Here is a 14,872-nt window from a genome sequence, read left to right as displayed (position 1 = left end):
AGCGCACCCCGACCCGACAGACCGGAGGCAGAAGAAGATACCCACACCAGGCCCCCTCTCCAGGGTGGGGGATGCAGGGAGGAAAGACCATACAGAGACTGGCAAGAAGGGGGCAGAAAGAGAAACCACCGTCAGTCAACCCTGGCGGTGCGCTGACCCTGGACATCGGCGTCTAGAACTGTGAGAAAGACAGCATCTCCAAGGCCGGGCTGTGCCTACTGCCCCGACTGAGCCCTCTCTCAAACAAGATGGGGCGAGGCCCACAACACGGTGGGGGACGGAGGTGGCACCGCGGCCAGGGTGTCTGACACCCTGGTATGCCCGAGATCCAGAGCTCGGCCAGCCGGTGGCGGGCTGCCTGTGACAAGGCTGAGGTTTACCCCACCCCGGAGCCTGATCCTCCCTCGCTGGGGCCCAGGCAGCTGGTCTGCCAACCTCCTGGGGGGAGCAGGAGTCCCATCTAATGGCCGGGTCAGCCCAGGCCTCAGCCACATGTGGAGCGGAGCAGTGGGGGCAGTGGCTGCTGAGGCGAGAGTGGCCGGAGGGTGGTGGCCAGCTCAGGGGCAGGTGGGCGCTCAGGTCAGCCTGCTGCTCGCAAAGGGGCAATTTGGTGGCAGCTGGCTGGCTCCTCTGCAAACTTCAATCCATGTCCACTCCACCCCCAGAGACTTAAGAGAAACCCCAGTTCCTGTCCATTATGAATGGGCCTCTGTGCCTGCCGAGGAACTTCTAGAAAACTGAGAATAAAATTAAGACCCAAAATGATACTCACTAGGCTTTGCCGTGCTCCCGGCACCGGCCCTTAGGGAGAGTGGACACCTACGGGCCCGGGCACAACGCAGGAAGGAATCCCAACACCCTGCAGGCCCGCCGAGGCCACAGGGCCAGGGAGCAGGCGCTCTGAGGAGGAAGACCCCTGGCTGTGGTGGTGACAGATGAGAGCCCCCCACTGGGAGACGCTCGGGGTCGCTGTGGATCTGCGGGAGTCAGCTAAGCGGCTGCAAGTAATCCCGGGGACAGGCAAGACCAGAGAACCCTTCTGTGCCCAGGTGACGGTCTCCTCCTGGGGACCTTCTGCTGCTCGCCGCCACTGCTGAGTCCCACCTCGCCCTGCCGGCTGGGTTTGGAAGACAAATCTGGGGCACACGCTGGGGGAGGTGGGAGAGCAGGGCCGGCCACTCCACCAGGCAGCCTCAAGTTGATGGCGAACGCGGAGCGGCCGGCGCCTGACCCACTTTGAGGGGAGCACAGAGACAGGAATAATGCGAGCAGCGCTGCTCTCTGAATGCACAATCAGGGGGAGGGAGCCCTGTGGGTCCTCGACAGCCCAGACCGAGGAGGCCGCCGCTCCACGCAGCCTTTATTAGAAAGGATCGTTTTTTTAACGACACCAAATGGGGCGCCCCGAGCTGAGCCAGCTGTTTGCGTCCCCCGTGGGAGGGGTCTGCTGGCGTCTGCCAGGAAAGTTGGTAACAGGAGGGAGGTGGCCATGCTGGGGCCCCTCTGGCCGAGAGCTCCCTGTGACCGGGCGGTGTAGACAGTTTCATCTGGTTGGGGCCCGGCTCGGAAGCCACAGCAGCCAGGTCTGTGGGCACCAAGGGCTTTTGGCTGTGCCTCTCCTAAGTGTCCAGGTCTATTGGCAGCTGACAGAGCTAAGGAGGAAGCCCAGGCCGCTGACGCAGGCCTGCTGCCCATTTTTCCCAGGTTCAAGCCTCCTTGGAGGCTGGGTGGGTGCAGGGAGAGCTGAGGGGAGCAGACATTGTTGGGAGGGGTGCAGGGTGGGTGTGGCACCAGGGCCAGGGCCAGAGCTGAGAGCTGGTGCCCGTCTGCAGCGGTCACCTGGGCATGAGGGATCGGGTGACACAGGGGTCTGGTCAGGTCTGCTCGGGTCAGAACAAGTCTCCACAGAGGCCACCCCTTGTACACGTGAGCCCAGAGGCCTTGGCCTCCGATCTTCCAGATGGATTCCCCGACACGCAGGACTAATCTGGGCGGCGGAAGAAATCAACAGGCCACTTGTCATACGCGGTCTGACCTTTTCCTGGACAACATGCTATTGGCAAAGGCCACCTAACTCTTAAAATCCGTCCTGGCAGCACCAGGGAGGCCGGGGCCCATGAGCTGGAGGGGGGCACAGGGAAAGGTCACGTGAGGAGCAAAGCAACCGGAGGACTCCTCAGCGCGCCCGGTGCTCCGGGGGCCCGCGTGGGGCGGGGTGCCTGCAGCCTGCGCCGGCCTCGTTTCAACAGATGGCCGAACAAATTCCTAATTAGGCACAAGAAAGTTTCCGGCTCAGCACATTTATTTATGATTTTCCGGTCCCTTTGGTGCTCATTCTTCCCCCGTCTTCCGAGAACTCCAGCCAGCTCACTGCCTTCCCCGGGCGCCCCATTCGGGCCCCTCGGATAGTCTGGGCCCCAGTCTAGACAGGGAGTGCGGGACAGCCCGGGGGGTTGCGGGGTGGGCTCGGGGAAGGGCTGCGGTCACACACAGCTGCTTTTCAGAAGCAAAATGAAAAGGGAGCTGGTTACAAACTGACCAGATTTGAGGTGACAATGGGGCTTTGGGGCTCAGTGCCTTGGGGGAAATTTTAGGAAAATCACTTGGGGTGATTTTAGGCCAGAGGTGAGACCCCCCCCCTCAGATGGCCAACAAATGGCCAGTGGGCAGCCCCTGCTCCCTCCCATAGCCGCTGCATGTGGGGTGGCCCGTGGGGGCTTCTCGGTTCCCGTCCCCGTCCTGGGGCCCTTGCTGCCCTGGGGTCCGGAGGCTGCACACACCTGCCGCCAGAGCGACGGAGGGAAAACCCAGGTGTCTCCAACCTCCCCGGCTGGAACGGATGGCAGGCGCGGCTACGTTTTAGGGCTCACTTAACCCGGCGATTTTCCTCCCACCTAGAGAACTCTGTGTCACAGGGAAGGTGACCCTTCAAGCCCAGAGGTCTGAGTCTGTCCTGGAGAAAAATGACAGCCGCGTGGCCCCCCAGTGGCACCAGGAGGGGTCTGCCCTGTGGCCATCTCCCCGATCAAAAGGAGAGTCAATGATGTCACCCCAGAAGCGCGAGCGTGGGTGACCTTTGGCAGCTGGTGGCCCCCTCGAGCCCTCTGTGCCACCCAGTGCCTGTCACGGCCGCCACCACCTCTCACTGCCAGGGGCTGCTTCCCACTGTAGTCCCCTCTGTGGGGCTCTGGTTGGGAGACAGAGGCGCAGCGTGGGGTCACCGGGGGCTGGGTGGCCCCCGACTGTGGACCTGAGCCGTCTGTTTCCTAGAGCAACTGAGCTGCCAATTCTACCCCAAAAGCCTGGTCTCGGGGAGAGGCTCCGCCAGCGGGATGGACGCCAGGGCTGGCCCAGCCGCCTGAGCCCCCAGGAAGCTCAGCGCCCCCTGCAGGTGGAAGCCGAGTCCCTTCAGGGTCTCGGGGCGCTCACGTTCTGCCCTAAGACAGTCGCTCTTTATTTACCGCCAGCCTCATGCCGCCTTCTGCCTCTAATGAATGTGCTGCTCACAGACGCCAGAGGACGTCGTCACGCTAAACGGGCACTGGGTGTTACGGAAGCCATTAACTGTCATTATCCGGGCGGCCGTCCCCTCGTGGGCTGCCACGGGGACCCGTCACGCGGGCCGGAGCGCGAGCTTCCCCCTCTCCCCACCCCGGCCCGCCCTCCTGCACGGGGGGTGAGAGCAGAGCCGGGCGGGCGACCCCTCCCACCCAGCCACAGCAGAGCCCGGGCAGCCAAGGAGCGGGGTGGGGCCCCAGCACCAGAACTCGGGGTCTCAGATTCAGGAAGCGGAGGAGCTAAGACAACGGACCCGGGTCGGGAAAAGCAGGAGAGAGAACATTTTCCTGCCCATCCTGCCTCACTGAGGCGCTCCCTCTGAAGGTCACGGGCTTTCACACACTTCCTGTAAATGAGCTGACTGCAGGGGGAGGGAGGGTCGGTGGCTGGTGATTCTGATCCTCTGACTTTTGACCCAATCCTTCCTGACACCCCAGGAGGCTCCATTCCAACATGTAACCTGAGCGCTAGGGTGACCCTTGTGTTCTAAGTAACTTGTTCTCATTTAACCCAGGGCTCAGGGGCACCTGAGCCAGGTGTGGGGAGATGCCCTGCAGGTGGGTGCAGGAGCAGACAGCAGAAGGGGGCAGACAGGAATTGTGCCCAAGCAGGCACAGGATGGGTGCCCCCTGCCCCCTGCCTCAGCTGGATGAATGACAGAGGCCCTAGAGGTCTCACGCATCGGATGACGGGGCCTCCTCTCATCTGCTCGCCAGGAGGGACCATGAGTGGGAAAAAGTTACAAGGTTCTTGGGGCCTCCCTAGTGGTGCAAGGGGTTGAGATGCAGCACTATGAAGCTATTGGCAGCCGCCACAGCACGAGTTCAATCCCTGGCCAGGGAGCTACCCACATGGCGCAGCAGATCTCTCCTGTCTCCCCTCTGCTCCCCTCAGCAGTGTATTTCGGTCCATCTGCCTATTCTGCTCCCCACTCTGTCTCTGGTGAATCCTCTCACCAACCACACCTCTGGCCTGTACCCCAGCTCTTGTACGCATAAATAAATAAATCTTAAAAAAAAAGAAAAGAGAAGTCACAAGGTTCAGGGTTTGGCTTAGAACAAGGCAGAACTTGCTGGCACTGACCGATGTCCCCCGCAGAGCACAGCAGGGGTCTCCCCCTCAACCCCGTTGTGAGCTCCCGGGAGCCCCCGGGTGTCCGTGCACTGCAATGGGACCCCCATGGGGAGCAGGGGTCAGGCTGGATCTCACTGAAGATGCCAGGACTCTTGGGCTGTGCTGGCTCCTGCAATCCTGACCCCAGAGACTGGTGGCGCCAGGATTGCCGGAAAGGATCTGGAGCTGAAATTGGCCTGCGTGCTCCTGGTCTGGAGCGGCCTGCTGGCAGGGAACAGCAGGGTGCAGCCGTGTCCTGGCTCGGGGCAAACGTAGAGGGAACAGGGCATGGGGAAGAGGGTCAGGAGGGAGGCGTTCCAAGCTCGGGTTCCCCTGGAACCTGCGAGCTGAAGAGCAGGCAAGGTCCCAGGAAGCACCCCTGGGGGACTCCCAGAGGCTGCCCTAGCCTCTGTGGCAGCGCCTCAACCAGAACACCACAGCGTCCTTTGCTTTTAGACCTCACAGGCGCCAGCTGATGCCTAGAGCGTGTGCTGGCTGGTGTGTGTGTGGGGGAAGGGACAGGAACCCCATATCCTCCTACCCTGAGCTCAGATGGCTCAGCAGCTGGCCCTTGGGTGGGTGGTGGGATGGTATAGTGGGATAAAAGAGAACCCTAAGACCCCCAAACTTCCCCTGAAGACAACAGCACTCTTGCTCAGCGGGGCGTGAGTTGGTATTTGGGAGGGGTGTGTTTTGATGCTTCGGGGCCCTGAGACACAGAGCGGCCTCCCTGGCGTCTGGGCTCATGGCTGAGGACCACAGTGCCACGCGCACGTTCTGAAGGGCGCACGGCCTGACCCAGGCCTCATAAGCCCAGACTGGGGGTCTGGTTGGGCCTGACTCGGTTGGGCCCCAGAATCACGGGTCCTAGCCCCAGGCCCACCACTCCCCGACCTTGAAGTCACCTTCTCAGCACCACATTTCCACACCAGTAAAAGGGCGGGCAGAGCCCCTGCCACCGCCTTGCCCTCTGCAGTCCGAGAGCCCGCGCTGCGGCTGCCAGGGGGGGAGGGCGGGGAATGGAGACGTTTCCGACTCACCGATCCATCTCATCAGAGAGGTCAGGAGCTGCAGGTATTTGGTCTTCTGGACGTCAAAGAAGGTGAAAGGTCCCAGGAGGAGAGTGAAGACAGCCTGGGGGGAGAACAAGAGTGAGGGGGGCAGAGGCCAGGCTGCACCGACACCCGCTCCTGCAGCTCTGCCACAGGCTTGACCCAGCAGCCCCGGACGGTGGAGGGTCCCTGGGCAGACAGCGCCTGGTGAGTCGCTAGTGCCGGGAGGAATGAGGCCAGAGCCACTCTCCGCCATTCCTCACGCCGACTGTCCGGGTCACTGGGTCAGCCTAGGGACGCACCGCAGGCTCCCGCCTCGGCTCCTCAGCAGACGCTGACTGAGGATTCAGGGAGGGCACGGAGCTGGGCAAGAACAGGGATAGGGCCCGAGAGGGCAGGAGGACGAGAGCCCAAAGGACAGCAGGCTGGCTTGGGCCTCTGGGTTTACCAGGAGGGAGGACCCAGGGAGAGGGGCACAAGCGGAGACGACACTGTCCAAAAGGGCTTGCTGGGGAGGAAGGATTAATCGAGACGGGTGAATCAGCAGCCTCCTTGACTTGAAGAGAGGGAAGCCTGGGGAGAGCCAGCGGCTGCCAGGGCAGATCACCCAGAAAAGTACCCTGGGCCGCAAGGGCAGGGTCTCCCCCAGGAATGCCAGGCGTGGAGAGGTGCAGGGTGGGGCGGGGTGTGGCCAGGGTGGGTGCCGGCCAGAACCGGCCCCTTGGTTTGTCCCCTTGGGGGGGCCAGCAAAGCCGCTGCTTACTATACGGAAAAAGAATAAATCAAACGCTGTCTTAGCAAAGGGGTGTGTGGGAAACATGAACTCTCTGCAAGAGAAAATGGGGGTGAACATGGCCCAGTAGAGGGGGGCTGGGAACCGAGGGCTGGTTAGGATTTCCGAGCCGAATTGGCTGCTCAGGGAGCGGAGAATTAAGAGCTGCTGGTTGGAGTGGCGGTGATGGGCCCATTTCCAATCTGCCACTCGGAAGCCGCAGAGGCATCAGACTTATTAACATTTACACTGTGCCGTTTTATCACGTTCATGCTAATGGCACCAGAGACACTGCAGGCGCAGAGCCCGAAGGTGGGGAGCGGTGCCCACTTGGGGGAGTGGGGCTCTGGCCTGGCGATGGGGGCGAATACATCACAGCTGCTCAGCCCGCAGCCAGCCCCCCTCGCCACTCCCCCAAGCAGGCAGGAGCTCTGAGGGGGGCTGGCCCGTCTCCCCCCTCCCCAGTAAGGAGAGCAGGATGTGGAGAAGCTGTGACCTCTTATCCAAGTCCATTATCACTGCGAGAATGAATGACAGAAGACTAAAGTGCAGCTTAAGGAAAAGGCTCTAATTAGCTGGGGTGGATCGGGCCTCCTGGCAGTCACCAGGGCTGGGAGACTTCTGGAAAGAGCTTCCTGCCAGGGCCTCAGAATCAGAAGCCTTTTCTCTGGGCCTGGGGTGACGGGGGATGCAGAGGAGAGGGACTGTCCGGGGAGAGGGCAAGGCAGCCCCGGAGGGTCCCGAGGTTAGAGGGGCTGGGGACACAAGCACAGGCCGCCGGATTTCGTGGAGGAAGTGTGCATGCGGCACCATCACCAAGTCATTTAGGAAAATTACCACTTCAGGGAAACTTTCCACTGATGAATTTCTCGTTTGAAGGTTGGCAGAGGGAGATGTCATGCAGAAAACAGACACAAAGCCATGGGCCCCCAACGTGTCCTGGTCACTGTGGCCTGCTGGACTTTGCACTCAGGGGTGCCTGGCCAGGGCCAGGTCCCCAATGCTGGCAACATGGCATGGCAGCTGTGGGGGGGTCAGAGACCCTGGGGTGGCTTATGTGGGAGGTCAGATCTTATCTTTCAGGAGGCTCTACGATGCAGAAGATGGGGCAGCAGAACCAGCCTCCAAGGCAGGCAGGACCCTGAGGTCGCAGGCTGCGCTGGCCCTTTCTGGATACAGAACCTCTCCCCTCTCTCACCCCGCAGATACTTAAGAACTTTCAACTTCTGAGGTTGGAGGTCTCAGGCCTATATGAGCACCCTTCTATTTAAAGAGACCAAGCAGGGCCTCCCTGGTGGTGCAAGGGGTTAAGACGCAACCTATGAAGCAATCCGCAGCCACTGCAGCACGAGTTCGATCCTGGGACTGGGAGCTACCCACATGGCACAGCAGACCTCTCCTGACTTGCCCGCTGCTCCCCTCAGCAGTGTATTTCAGTCAGTCTGCCTGTTCTGCTCCCCACTCTGTCTCTGGTGGATCCTCCCACCCCCACGCCTCTAGCCTGTACCCCAGTTCTTGTATACATAAATAAATCTTTAAAAAAAAAATAAAGAGACCAAGCAAACACATGCATCTCACAAAGGAAAAGCAAGCAGCCACTGGAGTGATGGGAGGCTCATTAAGAAGGGGGTGCACACCTGTAGGCTAAATGAATTAGTCAGGTTTTTTGTGCCACTGTTCTCTGTGGCCATCACCTGCGGCCTTGGTCGCGGTGATGCAGAAGGCACTTGGAAGTGTGGGCACGGGGCAGGCAGGCCTGATGGTGGACACTTGAGCGTGCGTATGGGCCTGTGCATGTGCACACCTGAGCCTGGAGGCCGGGGCTGAAAGGGTGGCGTCTGTCAGAGATGGGGCGGCTACTAGGATGCGCCGTGTGACTTCAGAGAGGTGAGACCACGAGAGAACTCGAGAGAGCCCAGAGAAAAAGATTCATGGGGGCCTCCCTGGTGGCGCAAGGGGTTAAGTCTCAGCACTATGACACTATCAGCAGCCACTGCAGCCTGAGTTCGATCCCCAGCCAGGGAGCTGACCCACATGGATGGGCAGGTGACCCATCAGGATGGGCACAGGCAGCTCCTGTTCCCAAGGCACTCCCGTCCCGCCTGGTCACAGTTCAGTGTCCTAGGGCCGCTGGGAATTTAACTCAGTCTAGGGCTCAGCACAGCAGTGTCCTCGCTACGTCTACGTGCAGGCTAAGGGCACCCCCTCCAGAGGCTCTGACCTGACAATTCCCGACCCATTCCCTGCTCTTTGTCACAGGGGCCTGAGGATGCTGAGACTTGGTGGCTTAAAACCACAGAAATGTATTCTCTCCCTAGCCCTGCCAGGGTGGGGACACGGACCCAGGGCTGGGGAGAGATCTGCTGCACCTCCCCCTGCAGTGACCTTTAGGGCTAATGACTTTTGCCAAGGTCCCTAGGTCCGGCTGGGCAAGGAACCAGCTCGCAGGGGGAGAACAGCAAAACGCCCTGAAGACATAGATAAGACGGAAGCCTGTTGAAAGATAACGACCCCCAGGAGCCACTACAGGAATGCTGACCGCAGGGAACACAAACTTTATTCTAATACAACTGTCTCTCTAAAATCTTTTCTTTCTCTGTCTAAAAAGGTCATTGGTTTGCTGATTAAAAAAGAACATACAGGGCCTCCCCGGTGGCGCAGCGGTTGAGCGCTGGGTTGCGAAGCTGCCCGCGGCCTCTGCGGCGCCGGTTCGATCCCCGGCTGCTCCCCGGCCACCGGCGGAGGATCCCACATGGCGCGCAGACCTCTCCTGCCGCCCGCTGCTCCCCTCAGCAGTGTCCTTCGGTCCTTCTGCCTGCTCTGCTCCCCGCTCTGGCTCTGGTGAATTCTCTCACCCTCCCGCGCTTCTGACTGTACCCAGTGCATGTATAAACAAAACAAACAAACAAACAAAATAAATAAATAAAACATGCCTCTATAAAAAAAAAAAATAAAATAAAAAATAAAAAAAAAAAGAACATACAAAATCTAATAACTAGGCTAATTCAAATGAAACGTTACTAAACTCTGTGTATTAATAGAACTGTTAGCTTAATAATTTCTCTGTTGTATGCTTAGCCTTGTTAGCATTAATCTTTTTTTTTTTTTATAGAGGCATGTTTTATTTATTTGCTTGTTTGTTGGTTGGTTTTGTTTATACAAGCACTGGGCACAGTCAGAAGCGCGGGAGGGTGAGCGAATTCACCAGAGCCAGAGCGGGGAGCAGAGCAGGCAGAAGGACCGAAGGACACTGCTGAGGGGAGCAGCGGGCGGCAGGAGAGGTCTGCGCGCCTGTTAGCATTAATCTTAATGATAAAAATATTACATTGTGAAAAGTAAAACTCACCCGTGCTAATTAATAGTAATTTAGTGGTAGTGAGTAGTTTAAACAAAAAGTAATCACATAAAACAAAAAGAAAAATTAATAGCCTAACTACTTAGGAATGCGCCTGCTTCCAGATGTAAATCACTGCCCTGTCAATGATAAGCTAAACCTATAAGCAAGCTGATTTCTTCACTGATGTTCGCCATTCCTATGCCTTTAGAAAACATATATATACTGGTCACCAACTCAAAGAAAATTACACTCAGATTTTCACTCTCTTGAAGTGTGTCTGTTTGTCATTTCTTTGGCCGAATCCCTGACCACCCTGCGCAGTCTCTCAACCCTGAGACGGCCTCATCGTTCACTGCTGTGCTGGTCCGCGGCAGAGATCAAGACTGGCCTTTGGGGGCTCTGTCCTGTCCCTTTTGTCCCACGCTGGGCCCAGAGCTGGCACAGGCCCTGTCATCTCCCACACTCAGTCCGGACACACCCGCTCTGATTTAGCTCCACCTGAGAGGACAAAGTCCACTGGCCCCAGAACTGGGTTCCTTTGCCAACCTTGGCTCTGAGATGCCACCCGCAGAGCTCAGAGCAGCAGCCTGGGTGATGGAGGCCCCATGTGCCCGGTGTTGTCCAGCCCTGGGCCTTCGCTTGGCAAGCTCGTCAGCCACTCCTGCTTAAGTCCCATGGCCCAGCAAAGTTTGCTCCTCCACCCAGGGGGGCTTTCCTAGTCCCCCGCTGGAGCCAGAACACAGAACCAAAGCCTGAACCCTGTGTGCCGTCACCTTTGCTCTGGCTGCTAAGAGGTAGAATGGACTAGCTTCTTTTTTTTTTTTTTGTGGGACCCTCGCCGGCGAGGCCGGGGAACGAACCGGTGCTGCAGAGGCTGCGGGCAGCCTCGCAGCCCAGCGCTCAACCGCTGCGCCACCAGGGGAGGCCCTAGAATGGACTAGCTTCTCGTCAGAACGCAGGCTCTAGTGAAACGCAACACACAGCCTGGCCCACTCCCCTCAAAAGTGGGGTGTGTGAGGAGATGGAACGATGCTCAGTGACAGCGACCACGCAGGACAAAAGTCCTGAGGACTCAGCAACTCCAGGCCCAAAGCAAGCCATGGGGCAAAGGCCACACACCAACACGCCCCGCACAAGGGACAGCGAGGAAAGCAGCACGAGGTCAGCCCCCCCAGCCCCTGCCAGCCCTGCCTCCCACCAGGAGGCCAGTGGGTGACCGGCGGCCTCCTGTGGGCACAGACTGTTGGGGAAGCACAGAGGGAGTGTCCGTGGTGTGGCGGCCGAAGGAGCTCGGAATGGGGAGGAGCCCTTCCCCGGGTGGCCGGCGGGACACCGGGTAGCGGGTGTGGACACCAGGCAGGCAGTTGCTCGGAAGCTTGCTAGACAGCCAGTTCCCAGAGGACCCTCAAGTTGGTATTTTTCTCTAAAAACAGAGGGCTGGTTTGCTTTAGACTGCACAGTGCAGGAGATGGAGCTTCCAGGAGCCTGGGACTCAGGCCGCAGCAGCTTCTCTTCAATCCACTGTCAGGTCCCCTCAGGAGTGTCAACACACAGGCCAGCAGGTGCATGGCCACCGGGCCTTCTTGCTCGAGGCTGAGCGTGTGGTTATGTGTGTTGTTCCTGTCTAACTGGGGCTGATAACGGCGCTTCTCCTAAAGCAGCAGTCTCGGCACACAGCGTGGCGATCTAGCCCCGTGTCCCCTGCAGGGACTGACGTGGGGACATCACGTGGAAACTGACAGCCTGTCCTGAGGAATCTGTCACCTTGTGAATGTCAGTGTGTGATGGGAGAGGCCCGCACGGGGCCTCCTGCACACTGAAGCTGCCTGGACACCTACGGGGGCTGTCATTGTGAAGCCAGGCCGTTGGACTGGACAGCGCACACAGCCCGGGGGGCCTCGGGGTGGGGGGCCACGCTGAGCGCTCCAGACGGTTTGGGCAGTTTTCTTTTTCTTTTTTCAGATTGATTTATGTATGCATACAAGAGCAGGGGTACAGGCCAGAGGTGTGGGGGGTGAGAGGATTCACCAGAGACAAAGTGGGGAGCAGAACAGGCAGATTGGCGGAAGTACACTGCTGAGGGGAGCAGTGAGCGAGACCTAGAGGTCTGCTGCTCCATGTGGGTAGCTCCCTGGTCGGGCCGGGGATGGAACTCGTGCTGCAGACTACGGACAGCTTCATAGGTTGCGCCTTAACCTCTTGCGCCACCAGGGAGGCCCCTGTTTCGGTGGTTTTCTTAAGCGACAGACGCTAGTCCAAATTACAGGGCTGTCCTCGTGGGACGCTAGGGGTTAAGAGTTAATTGGGGTTAATCGCAGCTCAGCACGAACCCGTGCCTAAGCGGGAACTGAACTTTCAGCGCGTCCTTGAAGTGGGTGAAGGAATGTTCAAGGATTCTATTTTTATTTCTCAAGTGGCTGTGCAGATTTCGGTTCTGGAGTTTTATTTTCCTGATTTGAATTACCACGTCTGGGGACTCATCCCTCAGGAGGTGAGTGCTGAGGCTGTGGGGGCCTTGTGGGGGAGACTCCAGGCTTTGGGGCCACAGACAGGGGGTGGGGTTTGTGCTCTGATGTCCTGGCTGACAGTGAGATCCGCAGTCAGTGACTTCCCTGCGTGTGCCCTGGAGGTGCTCAGCAAAGAGGAGGCCGGCCCTGACACCCAACAAGTGTCAGCCACTCAGCACAGCAGGTAGGGGCACGGGTAATGACTGGAGCTAAGCGAGGCCCCTGGCCTAAGAACACCGGGTCAGCCCTGCACTCGCTGGACGTCCACAGCTCCACCCAAGTTTGCCAGGGTCCCCACTCTCTTCGGGGGGTTGAAATTCTTTCAGCCAAATGTGACGGGTCAGACAGCACGCTAGGGAAGAGAGCGGCTGTGCGGGTGGCAGGTGGGGGCTGAGCCCCACGAGCCAACTTCACGCTGTTTGCTGAAGCCCTAAGCTGAGCCGCCACCGGGGAGGCCATCTTGGGTTCCGCAGAAGGAGCCCGAGTTCCTGTGGAATCCGGAACACGGTGTCTGCATCTTCCACAGGCAGAGGCGGCAGGACCGTGTGAGGACTAGGCCAGAGGAGGTGAGCAGCCCTCAGGGGAAGAGGGGACGCTGGCCAGAGGGGCTGCTGGACTTCAGCCGCAACTACCCAAGATGGCGGCCCTGCCTGCAGGAGGCCGCCCAACCTGGCAAATAGCTGGTGAGTGACACGTGGGGTCAGCCCACTCCCCACGGGGCAATGCTGACCCCTCGCCTCAGCCCAACACCTTCTGATGACTCAGAGCAAGCGACACGGCTTTTGTCCCTGGTCCCACCCAGCCCTCCGGAACTGGCACCGGGGTACCTGGGAGATGCTGGCGGGATGGCTTGAAAGACTCAGGTGATGCCTGAAGATAAAAACGGGGAGTTGACGCCTGGCTGCAGTAAAGACACACGCGCTGCTCGATCGTCAGTATAAGCCCTGCTATCCTCTCACACCAGCCTTCAGCAGAAACCAAGGCTGCTTGTGCGAGCGATTCAGCCCCTTCAGAACAAGGAGTGGGGACATGTGATACCTGAGTCCCATCAAATGGCAGGAGCGAACGTGCTGGAAGCCACTGAGCCCCAAGGAGAGGAGGGTGCTGAGCCCCGAAGCAAAAGCAATGAGCAGAGAGGTAAAGATTCCGCCAGGCGGGCCTCCCTGGTGGCGTAGGGGTTAAGTCTCAGCTATGAAGCTATCACCAACCACCGCAGCATGAGTTCGATCCCCGGCCAGGGAGCTGCCCACATGGCACAGCAGACCCCTCCTGTCTCCCCGCTGCTCCCCTCAGCAGTGTATCTCAGTCAACCCACCTATTCTGCTCCCCACTCTGTCTCTGGTGAATCTTCTCACCCCCCACACCTCTGGCCTGTACCCCAGTTCTTGTATGCACAAATAAATAATAAAAATAAATCTTAAAAAAAAAAAAAAAAAGATTCCGCAGGGAGTTCTAAAGCCGCCCTGAACTACAGAACAAAGGCGAGAGACCCCCAGGGACCCACACGGCAGGACCAGAACACCCACCAGACCTGGCCCAGGGAGCTGGCCAGGGGGAGAGAGCTGGGCCTGTGCCTGTAACTGAGCAGAGGATGAAACCTGGGAGACCTGGGGGAGATGCCCCCTGGCCAGGGCAGTGCCCTGTCTCTGGGAAGTGTGAGTGGAAATGCTACTCGCCTGAGACCAGAAATCAGAGGGGAGACTGCTCTCAGGAGATGCTGCCCCCGAGGACCGGCTGGTCAGAGTACCCCCAACTCCGCACAGGTTGCAGCCGTGTCCAGCCTGGAGTCCTGTCATCGGGGTTGTGGTATGGAGAAGGGGTGCACCTCCTGGAGGAGCTGAGGAACAGCTACTGGGCTGCAGGCTGCATGGGAGTGAACCAGAGACCCCCTCAGCTCCCCACGGGGCTCCACTGCTTGACTCCAGAGCACTGGTCCTACGGGGGCTCAGGCTGCTGGCAGAGGCCAGTAGTGATGGCGGACGGCAGCGGTTCCCCACCACGGCATGTAGCCCGGCGCGGGGGGCTCCGCAGCTGCAGGCAGTAGAGAGGCCCGTGGATTTGGTGCCTGGACCACCAGGTGTGAGCCATGAGCCGAGTGGTGCCCTCGTCCAATCAGCGAAAGGACTGAAAGGGTCCAATCAGACTTGTTTGCGGGGGGACGCTCACAAGAGTTTATAAGGCAGGAGGGACGCCAGCTCCGGGCACTTGCTCGGCGCCTGGGCTTCTGCGCCCTCTGAGATCTGCTCGGACTCGCTTGCCCCCCGCATGGCACGCTCTGGACTTGCTTGCTCGGACTTATTCGCTTGGGCTGGACACTTGCTCGGTGACCTCCAAAGGGAGAAAATAAAGCAAAAAGCTTTGCAGAAAAACCAAGGATCCTTGCAGAGTGCAGGGTCCGCCACCTTCGGGACTTGCCTCAGACCTGGCCTGAAAGGAGCAGCGGGCCCTGGGCCTGGGGTCTCAAAGAGCTGTTTGTGGATGGTGTGAGCCAACAATCCACAACTGTAATGCTAGTGACCAGGTGACCACCACT

The 14,872-nt window shown here is 59.2% G+C and overlaps 1 protein-coding gene across 2 annotated transcripts in view; it reads right to left on the bottom strand.

The window, feature by feature from the left end:
- Positions 1-14,872, bottom strand: part of TMEM104 (transmembrane protein 104) — a 50,313-nt gene that overhangs the window by 9,336 nt on the left and 26,105 nt on the right. For both annotated transcript variants that reach the window (XM_037491739.2, XM_037491740.2), the window contains exon 9: positions 5,712-5,805. In XM_037491739.2, the coding sequence (XP_037347636.1) occupies positions 5,712-5,805 (94 nt within the window). The remainder of the gene's footprint in view (positions 1-5,711; positions 5,806-14,872) is intronic.

Source organism: Talpa occidentalis, unplaced genomic scaffold, assembly GCF_014898055.3.
Source record: "Talpa occidentalis isolate TD23 unplaced genomic scaffold, MPIMG_talOcc4v2.1 talOcc4.7, whole genome shotgun sequence".
NCBI lineage: Eukaryota > Metazoa > Chordata > Mammalia > Eulipotyphla > Talpidae > Talpa > Talpa occidentalis.
This window is presented reverse-complemented; position numbering and strand designations above follow the sequence as displayed.